Here is an 18,841-nt window from a genome sequence, read left to right on the forward strand (position 1 = left end):
TTTTGTGGGAGAAAACTGTTTTCTTTGATGTAACTGAAGAATTTCTCACATAAAGGATATGCTGCATCTTTATAGCATTAACTTTCTCACCCTGAACAGGAATTTTTCAAACTGTGTAGCAATGTTTAAACCAAGTAGGCCATCTTGACAAAGCATTAAATATTTCTTCAAACTTTAGGGTTTCATGGAAGTCTCCTGTCTTATCTATTAACCTCGAACCTGATGGGGAAACTAACTGTCCACTCTTCTAATGGAACCACAAAAGCAGCACTTCATTTTGTTTCACAAATGTTGAAATTTCCAGTGACTTATGCCATAACTGACCAGGTCAGTTCTCAGCTTTGATTGCAAAATTTGACAAATATTCTTAAGTTATCTTTTAAATCTCTCATTGGTTTTATGTCCATCCCAAGTTTTACTGTAGATTAACCTTTTCCTAACTTTTCTATAACTTATAATTTCTTTTGTGATAATGAAAATAATCAATTATTGACAATATAACATAAATGAATAGATAAAAAAAAATCTACTCACCAAGCGGCATCAGGGGAACACACACACAAAAAGGTTTAACATTTACAAGCTTTCATAGCCAGTAGCTCCTTCTTCTGGCAGACGAGTTGAAGGGGAAAGATGAGGGGTAAAGGAAAAGGACTGGAGAGGTTTAGGGAAAGGGGTACAGTACAGAAAAGTCACCCAGAACCATGGGTCAGGGGAGACTTACCAGACAGGTCTTTCCTTCTCATCCCGTCTGGTAAGTGTCCTCCGACTCGGTGCTCTGGGTGACTTTTCTGTGCTGTACACCTTTCCCTAAGCCTCTCCAGTCCTTTTCCTTCACCCGTCTTACTCCCCCTTCAACTCTTCTGTTAAAAGAACGAGCCTCTGGTCCCAAAAGCTTGAAAAAGTTAAACTGTTTTGGGTGTGTGTTCGCCCGCCACCACTTGATGAGTAGATTTCTTATCTATCCATTTACATTACACAATTTTCTTTTGACTGTTAGAACAACACATCTGAGTGTATGTATCACCTTAGCACACACAACCATTAGTTATTTCAGCAACAGAAATGTGATAAGTGAATGAGATTAAAACTCATTGTCAATTATCAGTTTTAAAAGCTATGGTATTACTGGGATCTGTGAGTGGCTGCAAAAGTACAGTCAATAATGTATTGCTCCTGGCACAGTTTAACAGTAAGCTTTCATTTCATAATAACACAGAGATAGAATTGTGAAGGAAACCACCCCATTAGAAAACAAAAATAATTTTCTGTTACTTTCAGCTTTAGTCGAGTTGAAACTTATCAACCTTAATTTCATATGGAAAGGAGTAGGCCAACATACTGACAGGAAATCAGCCATGAATACGTTACAAGATAGTGTGCCTGCATTTATTTAAAGAAAACATGGGAAACAATGGAAAAATATTTCAGGGATGTCTGACAGTGGGGTTGGGGGCCCATCATCTTCATCTTCAGGTAGTAAGACCTGGATTACATGCATAACAGTTTATCTTAAATGAAAATATTTATTATAAATGTAACAGAATGCTCCAGGTTTCATTTTTTACTTAATCAAATCTTGCCAAACTATGTGCAGATGCAGATAATATGCAAACTGGATACTCTGCATCCTGATAATCAGAAACTTACAACATATATTTTAATCACATTTATAAAGTTTAAGCACAGTCTCAAATAAAATTTCATTAAGATCATGTACAGTCTTTCACAACACTTAAAAAAATGAAATAATTCTACATGAATGAAATATTGTTTGACATATAATCATCATACCACTTTTGTGCTGTCAGCTCCCCCACCATACGTGACAACAACTTTGTATGGGCTTTTCTTGGAAAGAAGCAGAGTACAAGCATTGCCTATCCACTGCGCACTTGCACTGCTTGAGCAGAGTATTAGGCTCACAGGACCATTACCCAAAGGTAGCTGGAAAAATGGTCAGGGCGTCTCTATACAGTTTGTTCCATAAATTTCTTGGTGAATGTAAGGTATCAATTAAGCACTATAGTTATACAAAATACATCTTTATAACACAGTGTCACATGTAATAATTAACTGCAAGCTTACAACACAAAAAATTCTGTATATTTTCATTTTTACTCTGCAAGTATACACCTTGATTTGAATGGTCTCTCTCTCTCTCTCTCTCTCTCTCTCTCTCTCTCTCTCTACCTCGATTTGAATGGTCTATCTCTCTCTCTCTCTCTCTCTCTCTCTCTCTCTCTCTCTCTGACACACACACACACACACACACACACACACACACACACATTGAACTTAAACCCAAAGTAGTCTATAACTATTGGTTATCCATCGGAGCTGACTGCAATCTAATTAAAAAGAACTACACCAGACACGTTTCGCTTTTTTTTATAAAGCATCTTTCATGGTTATTCTGTAACTTGGATACATATGTTTGTATATTTTTTATTGTTTTTGATTAAAAACAGAATTTTCTTTATAAAATTGGACTGCAAGTTACTTGAGGTGTTTCTTCACATATTTTGCTAGTTCCCACCTTTCTAGCAGCAGTTGATGCCGAAAGGCTTCATTTCCCATTTGCACTTGGAATTCTGCAGCATTTCCTGTGCTGCATTATTTACAATTCACTTTCTTAAACTGTTTGTCATTCTAGACTCCACAGTGTTTATGTCTGTTCAATCGTTTTCATTGACACTGTGAGTGTTGCCAACCTGTGTGTGTGTGTGTGTGTGTGTGTGTGTGTGTGTGTGTGTGAGAGAGAGAGAGAGAGAGAGAGAGAGAGAGAGAGAGAGAGAGAGAGAGAGATAGTGAAATTGTCTTGTGCGTAGGTAAATACGTAATCTTTTTCGGGTGGGCGGAAGGGGGGGGGGGGGGGGGGGGCTTGGACGGTGATTATAGGACAGACAGAAACTGGGAGGAGATGGTAGTGGTCAGTGCAGTGGAGCCTGTGGTTATATGTGTACACGTAATGTTATATTAAGTGGTCAACGAGTTTAAAGAGCGTGTGGTGTGCCAAGTTGATCTTATCATCTATGAGTTGTTTCTTTTCTGTTATGGTTTTTTGGATGTGGTAATTTTCTTGTAAGGTGAGGTGTATTTTGTTGCTGTTTTTCCTTATTATTTACATGTCTGTGTCTCTGGTTGTAATTTTATGTTGGTGTTGATGTAAGCGTTCTGCAAAAGTTGAGTGATTTGTCCTATACTTCCGTGCTCTTACAGTACCTGGTATCACATGTCCTCCTGGTTTAACCTACGTATCTTCCATCACATTTATTGCATTTCGGTTGGTATATTTCTGATACGTATCAGTTTTTCCTATTGTTTTTGGAAAGTATTTCTGAATTGAGTTGCTGGTTTGGTGTGCTATTTTCATGTATTCCTTTTTGAAAATATTGGATATTCTGTGTGTGTATTTGTGATTGTATGTCATTGTGTACCATCTTATTCTTTCTGTTTCTTTCACACTTCGTATTGTTTCTATTCTTGTATTTTGTGTATTTGTTTATGTGCGATTTTGTCCTTGTATTGATGACAGCTGAGTGTTGGTTCTTCCTGTTTCTTGATTTTCTTGTTCAATTTTGTTGCTAAGTTCTTTTGTGTCCTTCATTTGCGGCTATTTGCATTATGGTATTCATTTATTTTTTGTAATTGTCTGTATCTAATGGTACTGTGTTTAGTCTGTGGAGCATGTATCTAAGTGCTGCCTGCTTTTGCGAACTGGGGTGTTGTGATGTCTTATGTATAATTATGTGTGTTGTTGGTTTTCGGTATATGTCAAGTGTGTGTTGGTTGTTTTGAATATTTATGGTGAGGTCCAAGAAATTTAACTGTCTGTTTTGCTCTTTCTCTATTGTAAAAAGTATCTTATCATGATCAGAATTTATGTGTATGTGTAACTCGTCAATTTTATTGTTTGGTTCATCTATCAGGCAAAAGATGTCATCCATATATCTAATGCAGTATAGGATGTTGTTATTTGGCAGTATTTTGTTAAATATAATCTGTTCTACATGGCTCATAAATATGATTGCTATGGTTCCAGACACCGTGGATCCCATTGGTAATGGAATTCATTATTGAACTGAAAGTAGTTCTGTTCTGTTATCAGCTCTGCAAGCCTGACTGTTTCTTTGATGTATTCATGTGGAAGTGTTCTGCATGTTTTAAAATTTGTTCTATAATGTTTATCATTTCAGTTATTGGTATATTGAATACATATTCTCCACATCAAATGATAGGAGGGTGGCTGTGTCTGGAACTTGTATGTCTTTTATGTACTGAATCAATAGTGGCGTGTTTCTTATGGTCCTGTCCTCTTGTAGTTTGTAGTTTTCTGATAAGATTTTCAACAAGTATCTTTCAAGTGGATAACAGAGTGTTTCTCAACTTTGTTTTGAACCTATTAGTTGAATCTGATTTTAGTTTTATGATTTTATTTTGTGTGATGAACTCTTGTGTCTTTCTGATGTATTGCTCTTTATCCATTAGAACCACTGTGTTTCAGTTATCTGCCCTTGTGTTGTGTTCCCGTAGTTTCTTTCTAAGTTTTGTTGGTGTAATGGAATCTGTATCATTTCAGTTTCCTCTGCTTTCATTCATCTGTGTTATTATGTTTTCAATTTTATAACTGACTAGCTCTCCTGTCAGACTAATGTTTACCTCACTTGTTTCATTTCTGTTTTCCTGTGTGAGAATGCTTTCTGATTCAACTACGGGGTTTTCTATGCACTATGTGAGTTAGTGAAAGGTCTCTCTCTCTCTCTCTCTCTCTCTCTCTCTCTCTCTCTCTCTCTCTCTCTCTCTCTGTCTGTCTCTCTCTCTCACACACACACACACACACACACACACACACACACACAGTTTCACAGGTTGGCAATACTTAAAATGTCAACAAAAACAAACGAACAGAGATAAACACTGTGGCAGTGCAGAGTGAGAAACAGTTTAAGAAAGTGAAAAAGTGAAGTGTACATAACGCAGCACAGGAAATACTGCAGAGTGCAAAGTGCAAATGTGAAATGAAGCCTTTCAACACCAACTGCTGCTAGGAAGAAGAGAAGTAGCAGAATACGCTGTTTTTAACCTAAAACAATCAAAAATGTACAAATGTATGTATCAAATTTACAGAATAACCATGGAATAAAAATTATACCTAAATATATTAATGTACAGTTAAAAACAGTTCTGCCAGTGCAGAGAAAATGAAACAAATAGCTCAAAAATTTGGCTAAACAATGAAATCAAGTTTCTTTATGACAAGAAAACAAGTCCTACATTGGGAACTATATAAAGCACATCTTAATCTTACAAGTTTTCTGAATAATACTGCTGTTTTCTCCCATATTGTAAGCGAGGTTGAAAATCGTACATATGCAGTGATATAAAAACAAAAAATCCTCACAAAGGAAGATTGCAAATTTAAAAGCTAAACAAACACCCGACACAGCCACAAATTACACACAGTCTAACAAGAAACATCACTTCTATCCACGACTGGTCAACCTCACTGACACTGTTTCGCATACAGGAGGAGTAAAACTACTCAAAAAAAGATCTGAAACACGTCAGCAAACAGATAGGTGAGAAATACATATAAAAACTTATAGTTTAATCAGAAAGCAATCTCACACAGAAAAACAGAAACAAGTGAAGTAAACAGTGGTCTGACGAGAGAGCTACTCAGTAATGACATCAAAAACATAACACCATAGATGAAAGGAAACAGAGGAAACTGAAACAATACAGATCCCATAACACTGACAAAAACTTAGAAAGAAACTACAGGAACACAACACTATCATCACAAGGGCAGATAAGTGAAACACAGTGGTTCTCATGGATAAAGAGCAATACATCAGAAAGACACAAGAGTTCACCACAAACAATAAAATCATAAAACTAAAATCAGATTCAATTAATAGATTCCAAACAAAGTTAAGAAACAACTCTGATAGACATTGGACATACATTAGAAAACAATGGAAAAGGAAAACTGGTACAAACAAATCCCAGTGCACCTTTCCTCCAATGCCAACCAAAGCTACACAAGCAAGATCTCCCCGTCAGAGTTACTGTAAATTATAGAAATGCTCCCACTTACCCACTTGCAAGATACCTGTTGGAAATCTTACCAGAAAAGTACAAATTACATGAGGACAGGACCATAAGAAACACGTCAAATTGATTCAGTACATAAAAGACATACAAGTTCCAGACACAGCCACCCTTCTGTCATTTGAGGTAGAAAAAATGTATTCAATATACCACATCAAAGAAGCAGTCAGGCTTCTAGAGCTAATAACAGAAAAGAATTACTTTCAGTTCAATAATGAATTCTATTTACAAAGTGAAGGATTACCAATGCGATCCCCAGTGTCTGGAACCATAGCAAACATATTTATGAACTATGTACAAGGGGCATTCAAATGAAACCCAGTCACTAGTGTAAAGTAACGGTAAAGATTTATGTAGTTAAACACAGTACACACGCTCAAAAATAGTTGCCAAAACTGTTGGCACATTTGTCCCACTGCAACACTAGCCGGTTGAATCCATCCTTGAAGAAGCTAGTAGGCTGCTGTCAGATCCAGGCCTGGGCCCAGTCACACACTTCATCGTCTATTGCGAATCGATGTCCGTGAACAGATTGTTTCAGAGGTCCAAACACATGAAAGTCACACAGTGAAAAGTTGGGAATACACGATGGATGTTCCTGCATTTCTTACCGAAACTGCTGCAATGTCCTCTTCATCACATTGTGTGGGTGAGCATTATCATGCAGGAGGATAACGCCATTGGACAACATGTCTTGGCGTTTCGACTTGATGGCTTGTCTAAGGTTCTGTAAAGTGGCCTGATAACACTGGGCATTGATAGTGGTTCCCGTTCCAGGGCCCTTGTGGTCACAAAAAAAAAAAAAAAAAAAAAAAAAAAAAAAAAAAAAAAAAAAAAAAAAAAAAAAAAAAAACCCCCTTGCACTGCTTGCTCTGAAGCTTGCTTTCCGGTTCTAAATGGTGACAAAATGTTTCATCACCTGTGACAATACGGGACAGAAATCCATAGTCCTCCTCATGATAACATAGCAGATGACTCAAAGACAGTACCATTTGAGTATTACGCTACTCGGCGAACAGTTGGTGGAGAACCCACTGTGCACAGATTTTTCGAAAGTTCAAGTGTTGATGCATTATGGTGTGGGCGGTGCCCAGGCTAATACACAATAATTGATGGATCTTGTCTATGGTGATTCTGCAGTTGTCCAGGACTAAAGCATTCACTTCCACAACCATTTCCGGTGCGATGACACAATGAGCCTGTCCAGGACAAGCACCATCTTCCAGTGACTCGCACCCCTCAAGGAATCATTTGCGCCATTCCACAACACTTGAACGACTCAGACTGTACTCACCATACACAGCCTTCATCCTACGATACATACCACGGCCTCCAACTCCTTCCACTGTCAAAAATTGAATCACTCCTCGTTGTTCCTGCTTACTTGCCTGCATGTTCGTTAGTGGACGATAACTGTTGTGACCACCTTCTCTTCGGTGTGAAACCACATTGGTGCTATGCAACATCAAAAGGCGTGCAAGCATCAGTCTCTCTACCAATAGATGGTGCCATCATACCCACAACTACATGGTGCCACCTAGCATGTGTTACAAAGGCAGACGCACAGACCAGGTTTCATTTCTATTAACCTCATAGAAAAGATTATACTTGACAAAATACTGCCAAATAACAACAACAGCCTATACTGCATTAGATATATGGATGACATCTTGTGCCTGATAGATGAACCAAACAATAAAATTGACGAGTTACACATACACATAAATTCTGATCATGATAAGATACATTTTACAATAGAGAAAGAGCAAAATAGACAGTTAAATTTCTCGGACCTCACCATAAATATTCAAAACAACCAACACACACTTGACATATAACGAAAACCAACAACACACACAATTATAGATAAGACATCACAACACCCCAGTTCGCAAAAGCAGGCAGCACTTAGATACATGCTCCACAGACTAAACACAGTACCATTAGATACAGACAATTACAAAAAAAGAAACGAATACCATAATGCAAATAGCCGCAAACGAAGGACACAAAAAGAACTTAGTAACAAAGTCGAACAGGAAAATCAAGAAACAGAAAGAACCAACACTCAGTTATCATCAATACAAGGACAAAATCACACACAAATAAATACACAAAATACAAGAATAGAAACAACACAAAGTGTGAAAGAAACAGAAAGAATAAGATGGTATACAATGACATACAATCACAAATGCACACACACAATATCCAATATTTTCAAAAAACAAGACATGAAAATAGCACACCAAACCAGCAACTCAATTCAGAAATACTTCCCAAAAACAATAGGAAAAACTGATAAATATACCAACCGAAATGCAATAAATGTGATGGAAGATACATAGGTCAAACCAGGAGGACATTTGATACCAGGTACAAAGAACATGTAAGAGCATGGAAGTATAGGGCAAATCACTCAACTTTTGCAGAACACTTACATCAACACCAACATAAAATTACAACCAGAGACACAGACAGGTAAATAATAAGGAAAAACAGCACCAAAAAACACCTCACCTTACAAGAAAATTACCACATCCAAAATACCACAACAGAAGAGAAACAACTCATAAATGATAAGATCAACTTAGCAAACCACACACTCTTTACACTAGTTGACCACTTAATGTAATAATACATGTACACATATAACCACAGGCTCCACTGACCACTACCATCTCCTCCCACATTCTGTCCTATAATCACCGTCCAAGCCCATCCCTGCCCCCCCCCCCCCCCCCCCCCGAAAAAGAAAAAGCCAATCCACCCCCACTCCTCTCATGCCGCTACCTATGTACAAGACAATTTCATACACACACAGGTTGGCAACACTCACAGTGTCAATGAAAACGAATGAACAGACATAAACACTGTGAACCGCAGAATGAGAAACAGCTTAAGAAGGTGAACCATAAATAATACAGCACAAGAAATACTGCAGAATTCCAAGTGTATGTGGGAAAAGAAGCCTTTTGACACAAACTGCTGCTAGCAAGAGGGGAAGGAGCAGAATACGTAATGAAACACCAAAGTGACTTGCAGATCAAAAAAAAAAAAAAATTACGAGTTTGTTTATTGTATCTAATTATAATATTGGCTTAAGCTGCTTATTTTAAGCTTACGCAGTAAAATATAACACATTAAAATAAAAATTAACATGAAGTCAGAAGCCAGTAGCATCATTGTTGACTGTCCTCTGCATGAACATGATGTTGCCAGTTATTGAGCAAGGTGCAGCTTATCAATAACTGTCAAAGCTGTTACGATGCAATGAATTATGCCTAGCTGGTTGTCCTGAAATATTGCTTGTAAGTTAACATACACAAAGAAATAATTGTAAAAGCCTATTTAGCTGTTATATAATGCTATTGAGCTGCTTATTTTGAGTTTACATTGTAAAACATAATATAAGAAAAAGTGAATTAACATGCAATGAGAAGCCAGTAAAATCACTATTACACTGCGCTGTATGGAATATGTATGTGTACGTATGTATGCAAGCATGTACGCAAGCAAGACACTGTTGGCTACTTAGCAATGCAAACTCTGAGTATTGTTTGTAAGTTAACGGGCACACAAGAATAGTTATAAAAACCTACTTAACTCTTACGCAACAATATTCATTACTCAATAAAGGAGATAAAAATGAGTAGCATTTTACCAAAAACAGATACAAAAAATAAATGACTTAACACTGAAGGTTACCTAGCAACATATGCAGCATAACTACAGCTATTAATAACAATGTAATAAGTAATCACTAGCTATCTGCTAGTCGTAAGAAAAACAATGTGTGTTTTACTGTATTGTATTACTAAAAACCTTATACATGCTATACATGTTTGCCAGTTAACAGTGAAAAGATAGAACACAGGAGTAAGTATTCATATTAAAATAAATTGAAATAATTTTTCTTTTTAAAATCAATCTGTTCATTCACTAACTGAGAAGAATCTTTTTATATTGTGCATAAATCTAGTTCCCTCCAATAAACTGAAGCACAAACTCTTTAGGGCTGTGTGTAGAACATTTAAATTATATTCAGTTGTTCCATGGGAATGTTTGCTTTCTATTAAATACTGCTAAAAAAAAAAAAAAAAAAAAAAAAAAAAAAATGCTACTAGAACACCTACAGTAACTCCATGATAACTTATTTTAAAATTACATCCTGTCTGTCCTACGTAGCAGTTCCCTCAAGCATCACATGATACTTTATAGAAACCCGAACTTAAAAATCTATTGTAATGCTTTTTTACTTTACCAAGTAGACTGAGGCATAAAGTATTGTTAACTGAAAAGGCCACAGTAACGTCAGGATGGCTAAATAATCTAGATACTTTACCAGATGTATTTCTTTTCGAGGTCATGTTAAATCTTTCCTTTCTTTTTCTCCGATCAGCTGGGGCAAGGGCCCAAAATTTCAGTGGCCTGTAATGGGAGTTTGAGGATTCTGTGAATCATTGCTAAGAAGAAAGCTTTCTTATATACATTTGGATGACAGGAGTCTGCATTTATTATAACATCAGAATTTGTGGTCTTGCTATACAGGGTGTTACAAAAAGGTACGGCCAAACTTTCAGGAAACATTCCTCACACACAAATAAAGAAAAGATGTTATGTGGACACGTGTCCGGAAACGCTTAATTTCCATGTTAGAGCTCATTTTAGTTTCGTCAGTATGTACTGTACTTCCTCCATTCACCGCCAGTTGGACCAATTGAAGGAAGGTAATGCTGACTTCGGTGCTTGTGTTGATATGCGACTCATTGCTCTACAGTACTAGCATCAAGCACATCAGTACGTAGCATCAACAGGTTAGTGTTCATCACGAACGTGGTTTTGCAGTCAGTGCCATGTTTACAAATGCGGAGTTGGCAGATGCCCATTTGATGTATGGATTAGCACGAGGCAATAGCCGTGGCGCAGTACGTTTGTATCGAGACAGATTTCCAGAACGAAGGTGTCCCGACAGGAAGACATTCGAAGCAATTGATCGGCGACTTAGGGAGCACGGAACATTCCAGCCTAAGACTCGCAACTGGGGAAGACGTAGATCGACAAGGACACCTGCAATGGACGAGGCAATTCTTTGTGCAGTTGATGATAACCCTAATGTCAGCGTCAGAGAAGTTGCTGCTGCACAAGGTAACGTTGACCATGTCACTGTATGGAGAGTGCTACGGGAGAACCAGTTGTTTCCGTACCATGTTGAGCGTGTGCAGGCACTATCAGCAGCTGATTGGCCTCCACGGGTACACAATCTGCGAATGGTTCATCCAACAATGTGTCAATCCTCATTTCAGTGCAAATGTTCTCTTTAGGGATGAGGCTTCATTTGAACATGATCAAATTGTAAATTTTCACAATCAACATGTGTGGGCTGACAAGAATCCGCACGCAATTGTGCAATCACGTCATCAACACAGATTTTCTGTGAACATTTGGGCAGGCATTGTTGGTGATGTCTTGACTGGGCCCCATGTTCTTCCACCTACGCTCAATGGAGCACGTTATCATGATTTCATATGGGATACTCTACCTGTGCTGCTAGAACAGTACGACACAACATGTGGTTCATGCACGATGGAGCTCCTACACATTTCAGTTGAAGTGTTCGTATGCTTCTCAACAACAGATTCGTTAACCAATGGATTGGTAGAGGCGGACCAATTCCATGGCCTCCACGCCCTCCTGACCTCAACCCTCTTGACTTTCATTTATGGGGGCATTTGAAAGCTCTTGTCTGCGCAAACCCGGTACCAAATGTAGAGACTCTTCGTGCTCGTATTGTGGACAGCTGTAATACAATACGCCATTCTCCAGGGCTGCATCAGCGCATCAGGGATTCCATGCGACGGAGGGTGGATGCATGTATCCTCGCTAACGGAGGACATTTTGAACATTTCCTGTAACAAAGTGTTGGAAGTCACGCTGGCACGTTCTGTTGCTGTGTGTTTCCATTCCATGATTAATGTGATTTGAAGAGAAGTAATAAAATGAGCTCTAACATGGAAAGTAAGCGTTTCCGGACACATGCCCACATAACATAATTTCTTTCTCTGTGTGTGAGGAATGTTTCCTGAAATTTTGGCCGTACCTTTTTGTAACACCCTGTATATTCATGGTTGCCACAAGTTTTGCTAAGTGAAATTCCCTGATATTTCCCTGATTTTCAGACAAGTTTTAGCATTTTTCCCTGACAAATGTTGAGATTCATGGGTAAGTTAAGATGTAAGATGGCAATCTGTCTTTACAGTTTAGGTACAAGAAACAATAGTGCAAATGAGGAAATATCTAAAAAATCTTGCAAGCAGATAGCATTTCCTGATATGAGCAGTGTGTGTGTGTGTGTGTGTGTGTGTGTGTGTGTGTGTGTGTGTGTTGGTACTTGCGGGCACTCAATTCTGAGGTTATCGGCACCCTTACACACATTAAAAGAAATGAATGTGGAGAAACTTAGTAAAATGTGGTCATACATGCAAAGACAGCGGAAAAAGACTAAAGATGCTATACAAGAGACTAAAACATAAGTAAAACAAGAAAGGAGCTAAAATGACACCACAGGAAATTGTCACTGGCTGGCCACTTGCATAATATATGGACGAGCCAGTCACCCTGTGAAAGAATTACAACCTTCTCCTTAAAATCTTGGTAAAACGTTGGACAGTTCACAAAACTTTTAAACCCTAACCACATTCATTTGATTATTACCTAAAAGAGATTGCTGATCCATCAGCAAATCAGCCAAGGCCCACTGGTTGGAAAATAAAACACAGTCCAATAAAATGTGTTGCACAGTGATCTGTACGGCACAAGTGCCACACACTGGAGAGTCCTCTTGCCGGAGCAAGAATCCAAGCATCATAGGGCTGTGGCCTACGCAAAGACAAGTAAGGGGGACCTCATCCCATCTACATGGCTGGAAGGAAGTACACCACACCCGCATTATGGGCTTCACTAAACTGAGTTTATTGTCAGTCACTCCCAACCATTCATCCTCCCACCGACGCAAGACTCTTGAGCTCAACAGTGAGGTGATAGCATGCAGGGAGGTGGCACACGGAAATACCTGCGAATCAAGACATGTCACCTTGGTTGCTAGATCTGCCCCTTTTGTTCCTAGCAATGCCAATGTACCCTGGTACCCAGCAGAAGGTCTACTCTTTCCCCAGTCGCCTTAGTTGGAGGAGTGCATCCTGAATGGTCTGGACTACTATAACTGCTGAGTACAAATGTTTCAATGAGTGAAGAACACTTAGAGAATTAGAGCAGCCAAGAAGTTTAGCACTGCAAAAATGTGTTATCTGCTACAGTTCCCACTAGATCACAGACAATTCTGCACCAAAGGCAGTAAACGCTTGAGACAGTCGAACCTTCAGGACACGATCTGGGAAAACAACAGAGCAACCAACAGAATCCCCATTTCAATCCATCTGTAAAAACAGCTACATAGTAGTGGTGCTCAGATAAAATGTCAGAAAATATTGCATTAAAAATGGAAGCAGGAGTGCAATCTCTCTTGTACTGCACCAGGCTGTTAAAACCCTGGATTTGGGGCCATACTGGCTCCACACCGAAGAACTCCAGCACACATTGCAGGCAGATCCCTATGACATTGTAGCACATGGACGGTTGGAAAAAAGATGTTCCAGAGGCAGATAAGCAACAGTATGGTGTGTGAGTGAAGTCGGAGATGCGAGGAACTTACACGCCTGATGCACAAGCAGGAGCTGCCGCTGGATAATAAGTGTCAGTTCCCTGGCCTCAGCACAGAGGCTGTGTATGGGACTGGTCCAACAAGCACCTGTGGCCAGCTGAATCTCCTCATGGTGGAGTTCGGGAAGTTGCCTGTCTGCCATATAAGATTAAACCATTTGAGGAGGATTTCCTTTGATGCTGCTGGCAAATGGCAAAGCAAGCAGTATCAGATTTCATCATGACTGAGTGCAGTATCACGAATCTCAAGACAGTGCTGATTTCAGCTCCCAGATGGAGAAGGGCCACACACTGGAGAGTCCTCTTGCAGGAGCAAGAATCCCAGCATCATAGGGCTGTGGCCTATGTGAAGACAAGTGAGGGGCCATTGTCTACAGCGTGTAGGCCTCAGAACAATTGGATCTAAGTCCATCTTGCTCCTCTTGACAACTGCACGGTAGTGACGAAATGCCAGATCCTGGCTGGCATTGGCAGTAGTTTGCGCAAAATTCTGCGCTAGTGTCTGCGCAATGTCTCCACACGCCATTTGGAGACATCCCTGTGTCAGCACTGCTGTTACTGGTGAAGGACTGTGTTTACCAGAAATCCTTCTGATGGCTTCCCATACTTTTGTAGAACAACTGGAATGGTTGATGGAGTCCAAGGCTGCTTGCCATGACCTTTCTTTGCTCTCCTTAGCCACATGTCGTGCTTTTGCTCTCGCGACTCGAAAGGTTGTAAGGCTGCCTGCCGTAGGGTGGCTTTTAGATCATCGAAGAGCCATGCGCCTATTCCATCCACCAAGGCACACGTCACCTCTGAAGATGACTTCAGGACTTTGGGATGGATAAGTCAGCAGCATGAGGGATCACTTATGTGATATGGTCCACACATTCCTGGACGCTGTTGCAAAGTTCAAACACAGCTAGCTGGCTGAACAGCGTTCAGTTAGCCCTGCTGACCATCCATGTCGGCGGTTTCTCTTCATGTAGTGCTCCATCCAGTATGTGAATACAGATTGGGAAGTAGTTTTCTCATCATGTAGTGCACCATCCAGTAGGTGAAAATGGATTCGGAAGTGCTCACTGGAATGAAGTTCATCAATGACCTCCCACTGAACAGTCAGCAAGGGCTGGAGAGCAAAGAGATAGGTTGATGGCCAAGAATGATGCAGTTTGCCGAGAATGACGCAGTAACAGCACAGAAATGAGTTGGAGGACCAGTGTTTAGGATGTACAGCTCTTGAGACATCAGGAGACTCTCCAAAACTCAAGCACGAGGGCAAGTAGAGGTCGAGCCCCACAGGACGTGATGAGCATTGAAGTCTCCCAGGATGAGAAATGGTCAGGGGATTTGTTCCATAAGATCTGTGAGAGCCTCAGCGTCTACTGCATCCATTGGAGGTAAATAAAGAGAGAAAATTGTAATCCTGTGACATGCACTAATTTCAACTGCAACTGCTTGCAGGCCAGTAGCCATGGGGAGAACGGAGGAGTGGTGTACATTATTGACAAACACGGCAACCGCTCCTTTAGCCCTTTCCCCAGTCAGGTCATCCTTGCGATATAGTGTATAGCCCTGTAGTACAGGGGCATCAGAGGCTTTAAAATGTGTTTCCTGTAAACATATGCACAGGGGGCATTGCTCTGCCAGAAGTTTCAGTCCCCAGTCCATCCAAATGTGTCTTGAACCCATTAACGTTCCACTGTATAATGGGAGCCATCTATCGGGGGGTGGGGGGGTGGGGGGGGGGTACATTCACCCTGACTTTCTGCCGGGAAGTGAGCCCACAATGAGTGGAGGCTCAGCCTTGTGGTGAGAAGATTGCTCCAGTCCGATATCAAGTTCCATTACCTCTGAAGAAGATTCGAGAGAGATGTCAGATAGGATGACGATGTCTTCCGACTGTGTACACCATTATCCTTCAATGGGTGATGCTTTGCCTTCAATTTCGATTTTTTGGTCTGAGGTGGCTTTGAAGCCAGAACCTTGGAAGTGGTAGTGGTGGTAGCAGTGCTGGGCAGTGCACAAGACTTGATCTGTGAAAGGGCAGGAAATTTCAAGATGTCAGCAACCACGGCCTTTTCTGAAGTCCTGGGGAGAGGGGCAGGCTTCAGTGTAACTGCAGCAGCACAAGTCATTGACAAACGCAGGTGCTAGTGCTGACACTAACAACCTCTGTTTGTGTAGCAGCATCAGTTTTCAGAACTGGCTGTTTCAGAATGGAATAAAAGGAGGCAACGAACGTGCGTGGCTGCATGGACTAGTATAGTTTCTTGGCTTCACCATGCAGGATGCACTTTGTCATTTTGACCTTCTGAATCTTTTGTTCCTCGAAGAAAACTTTGCAGTCCCAACTCCACACTTTGGAGGAGCAGCCAACTCCATCATGGATGGCTTTACCACATTTCCCACAAGTGCCTTTCCCTTTCCAGCCAAGAAGAGAGTGTACAAAGTGCTGGCATTTAAAACACTGGATTGGATTTGGGAAATAAGGTCATATACTTAGGCATAGGAAACCTGCATTGACATGCTCTGGCAGTTTGGTGCTGTTAAAGGTAATCTGATTTTACAAGTTCACCATCCACCCTTTTCATAACATTTTGTGCATCAGCAATACCTAGCTGGGACCATTCGGCTTTCAGTTCTTCTCAGGGAATGTCAACTAGATACCTGCAAGTCACAAAACCTCTGCTGTAGTTCAAGATGTTGTGCAATTTTAGTTCTATCGCATATTCCCCATGGCAAGGAGCTTTCTGAATGTTTTTTACTTTTTAGGAGCTAGATGTTTCAACCAAAAGAGCACCATTGCGCAAGCACTTAACACGTTTTAAGCTGCCAGCAATGCCTTCTAAGCCTTTCTGTACGTAAAATGGTGAAACTCTCTCACAACTACCCTCTCTTCTTTAAACTATAAGAAACACTTTCCGCGAAACAGCACGCATTCTGTTACTATGGACTGAATCAGGAGGACTGGCTACATGAGCCCTCTTATTAGATTGGGTGTTGGTACCTTCCAGTGGTCCACCCTTTCTGCAGGGAGAGGGGAAAAAAGTTTGGATGATTCATTTCGGTCCCACGAGCTGCTAGGGAAATAATGATCCACTCAGACAGAGCCCCACGTGCCTTAGTAAGCCTTATACAACTGAGGTGTGTCATATTCCCCACAGGTTGCTCGCTAGCCACTGTTCCACCTCAACAACCATGCATCCCATAAAAACACTACTTGCAATCTGGGCAGTCAAGCCAAGATCCCCATTCCCTGAGACACACAATGTTCCACCACCACACCACGTGGTGGTAGCTGAAGCATGCCCAGAGCTTGGGTGACAGGGGACTGGAGGCACTTTCCAGTCCCCCACTCAGGAACCGTGGGTTCGCCAAGTTCATACCCAGCAAATGAATGCTGGGTATGAGCCCCTGTGGGCCTGATGTGAGCAAAAATCTTAAGATCGAAGATCAACATCTTTTGTAATGAACTGTTTTTAGATGTAGGAAGCAAGCCAAATGGTATGTGTTTTTCATTAAGACCAACGATGTTATTTTATTTCAATAAAACAAAACATATTGGTGACAGAGAAGCACATTTCCTTGGAGTTGCAAGACAGATTTAAAATACCTTCACTGATTTCAGAAATAATCTTAGGAAAAGAAGGCCTCTTGAAAGGTGGGGAAGAATTATGTAAACCAACACTGTAGGCGACCACCAATAAAATGTTGGTTCTCCTATGTTTGTTACTGTCAGTAATTACTCACTGTGTTATATCTATTATTTTACATGTATTATGTGATTTTTCTTTCGAGAAATGTATGAGTACATAGTGTACAAAACGCCAGCGACTGACACAATTTCCTTTTTCTTATTGTCCATACTTTCTACCATATAAATTACTTTTGAAGTGTCAAAACGTACTAGAACAAATAAAATGTCTATAAAATGCCACACTGTTCAGCATACTTGTGGTGAGACAGCTGCAATTCCTGAAACCATCGCCCATGGCCTCTGGCCTGCTGGGGAGCACTGCAGTCCTGGGTTCATGGATAAACCATGAAAATCCGCTGCATTATGTCACACACAAACAGACCCAGCCCACAGGCAGGTCAGTGAGACTACATCTGATGGGCAGGGCCTGCACATTAGTGGAAAATGAATGGCGTCATATGGGCAGGCCTGATCAAATACAGAAAGCACAGAAACAGCCCTTTGCAGCTAAATCCACTCATGTGGCCAGCTATTCACAAGCCACAGACAGCATGCTGATGAAATGAGACCATGGTGATCAATTCGTGCAATAGATAATTTGTTCAAATACTCAGAGAATCAATAATAGTGAGGATAGGTACCAACTCATCATAAAGATGGTTGCTGAGCCGCAGACAGGCATGTAGAAAATACAATCACACTCTCATGCACATTCACACAATCACTCAGACACAACTCATGCATACGAGTGCCATCTCTAGGCGCTGCATCTACAGTCTCTGAGAATCCAATCCAAACAAACCACTCCCCATGCATCCCTGTCTCTTGTCGGCAGCTGCTGAGCTAGCAACAAGAAGTGGTAGCAGCACTGACTGCAAGATGAGAGGTGTGGTACGAAGAGGAAAAGCAGTAGTAATGAGAGAGTAAGGAAGCGACACATGTACTCAGTTGCACCCAGTCAGCAACGATACACTACTCCTCAGTAAACAAACCATTTCATATACAGAGATAAAAAACAAGATTTTTCCGGTGTTTCTTTTCAAATTTCCCTGATATTTCCCTGATGTGTTTGAAATTCCCTGATATTCTCTGATTTCCAGAACCTGTGGCAACTGTGATATTGCAAATTGATGTTTACCTGCACATATTGAAATGGTTAAGTCTACAAAATTTATACTATTGTCTTTTTCATCCTCTACTGTAAAAACCAGATTGCAGTGAATATTGTTCAAGTTATGTAACACAGCATCAGTATCGTCTTTGGGCCCTTATATTAAATAATACTATCATCTCCAAAGTTTTATACGATATGATTTTCTCTGC

The 18,841-nt window shown here is 40.4% G+C and overlaps 1 protein-coding gene across 3 annotated transcripts in view; it reads right to left on the reverse strand.

Annotated features, from left to right (window-relative positions):
- LOC124596376 (putative ATP-dependent RNA helicase TDRD12) overlaps positions 1 to 18,841 on the reverse strand; it is a 470,123-nt gene that overhangs the window by 249,687 nt on the left and 201,595 nt on the right. For all 3 annotated transcript variants that reach the window (XM_047135490.1, XM_047135489.1, XM_047135491.1), the window contains one exon: positions 1,795 to 1,947. In XM_047135490.1, coding sequence (XP_046991446.1) covers positions 1,795 to 1,947 — 153 coding nt within the window. The remainder of the gene's footprint in view (positions 1 to 1,794; positions 1,948 to 18,841) is intronic.

The sequence above is a fragment of the Schistocerca americana genome, chromosome 2 (assembly GCF_021461395.2).
Source record: "Schistocerca americana isolate TAMUIC-IGC-003095 chromosome 2, iqSchAmer2.1, whole genome shotgun sequence".
NCBI classification, from domain to species: Eukaryota; Metazoa; Arthropoda; class Insecta; order Orthoptera; family Acrididae; genus Schistocerca; species Schistocerca americana.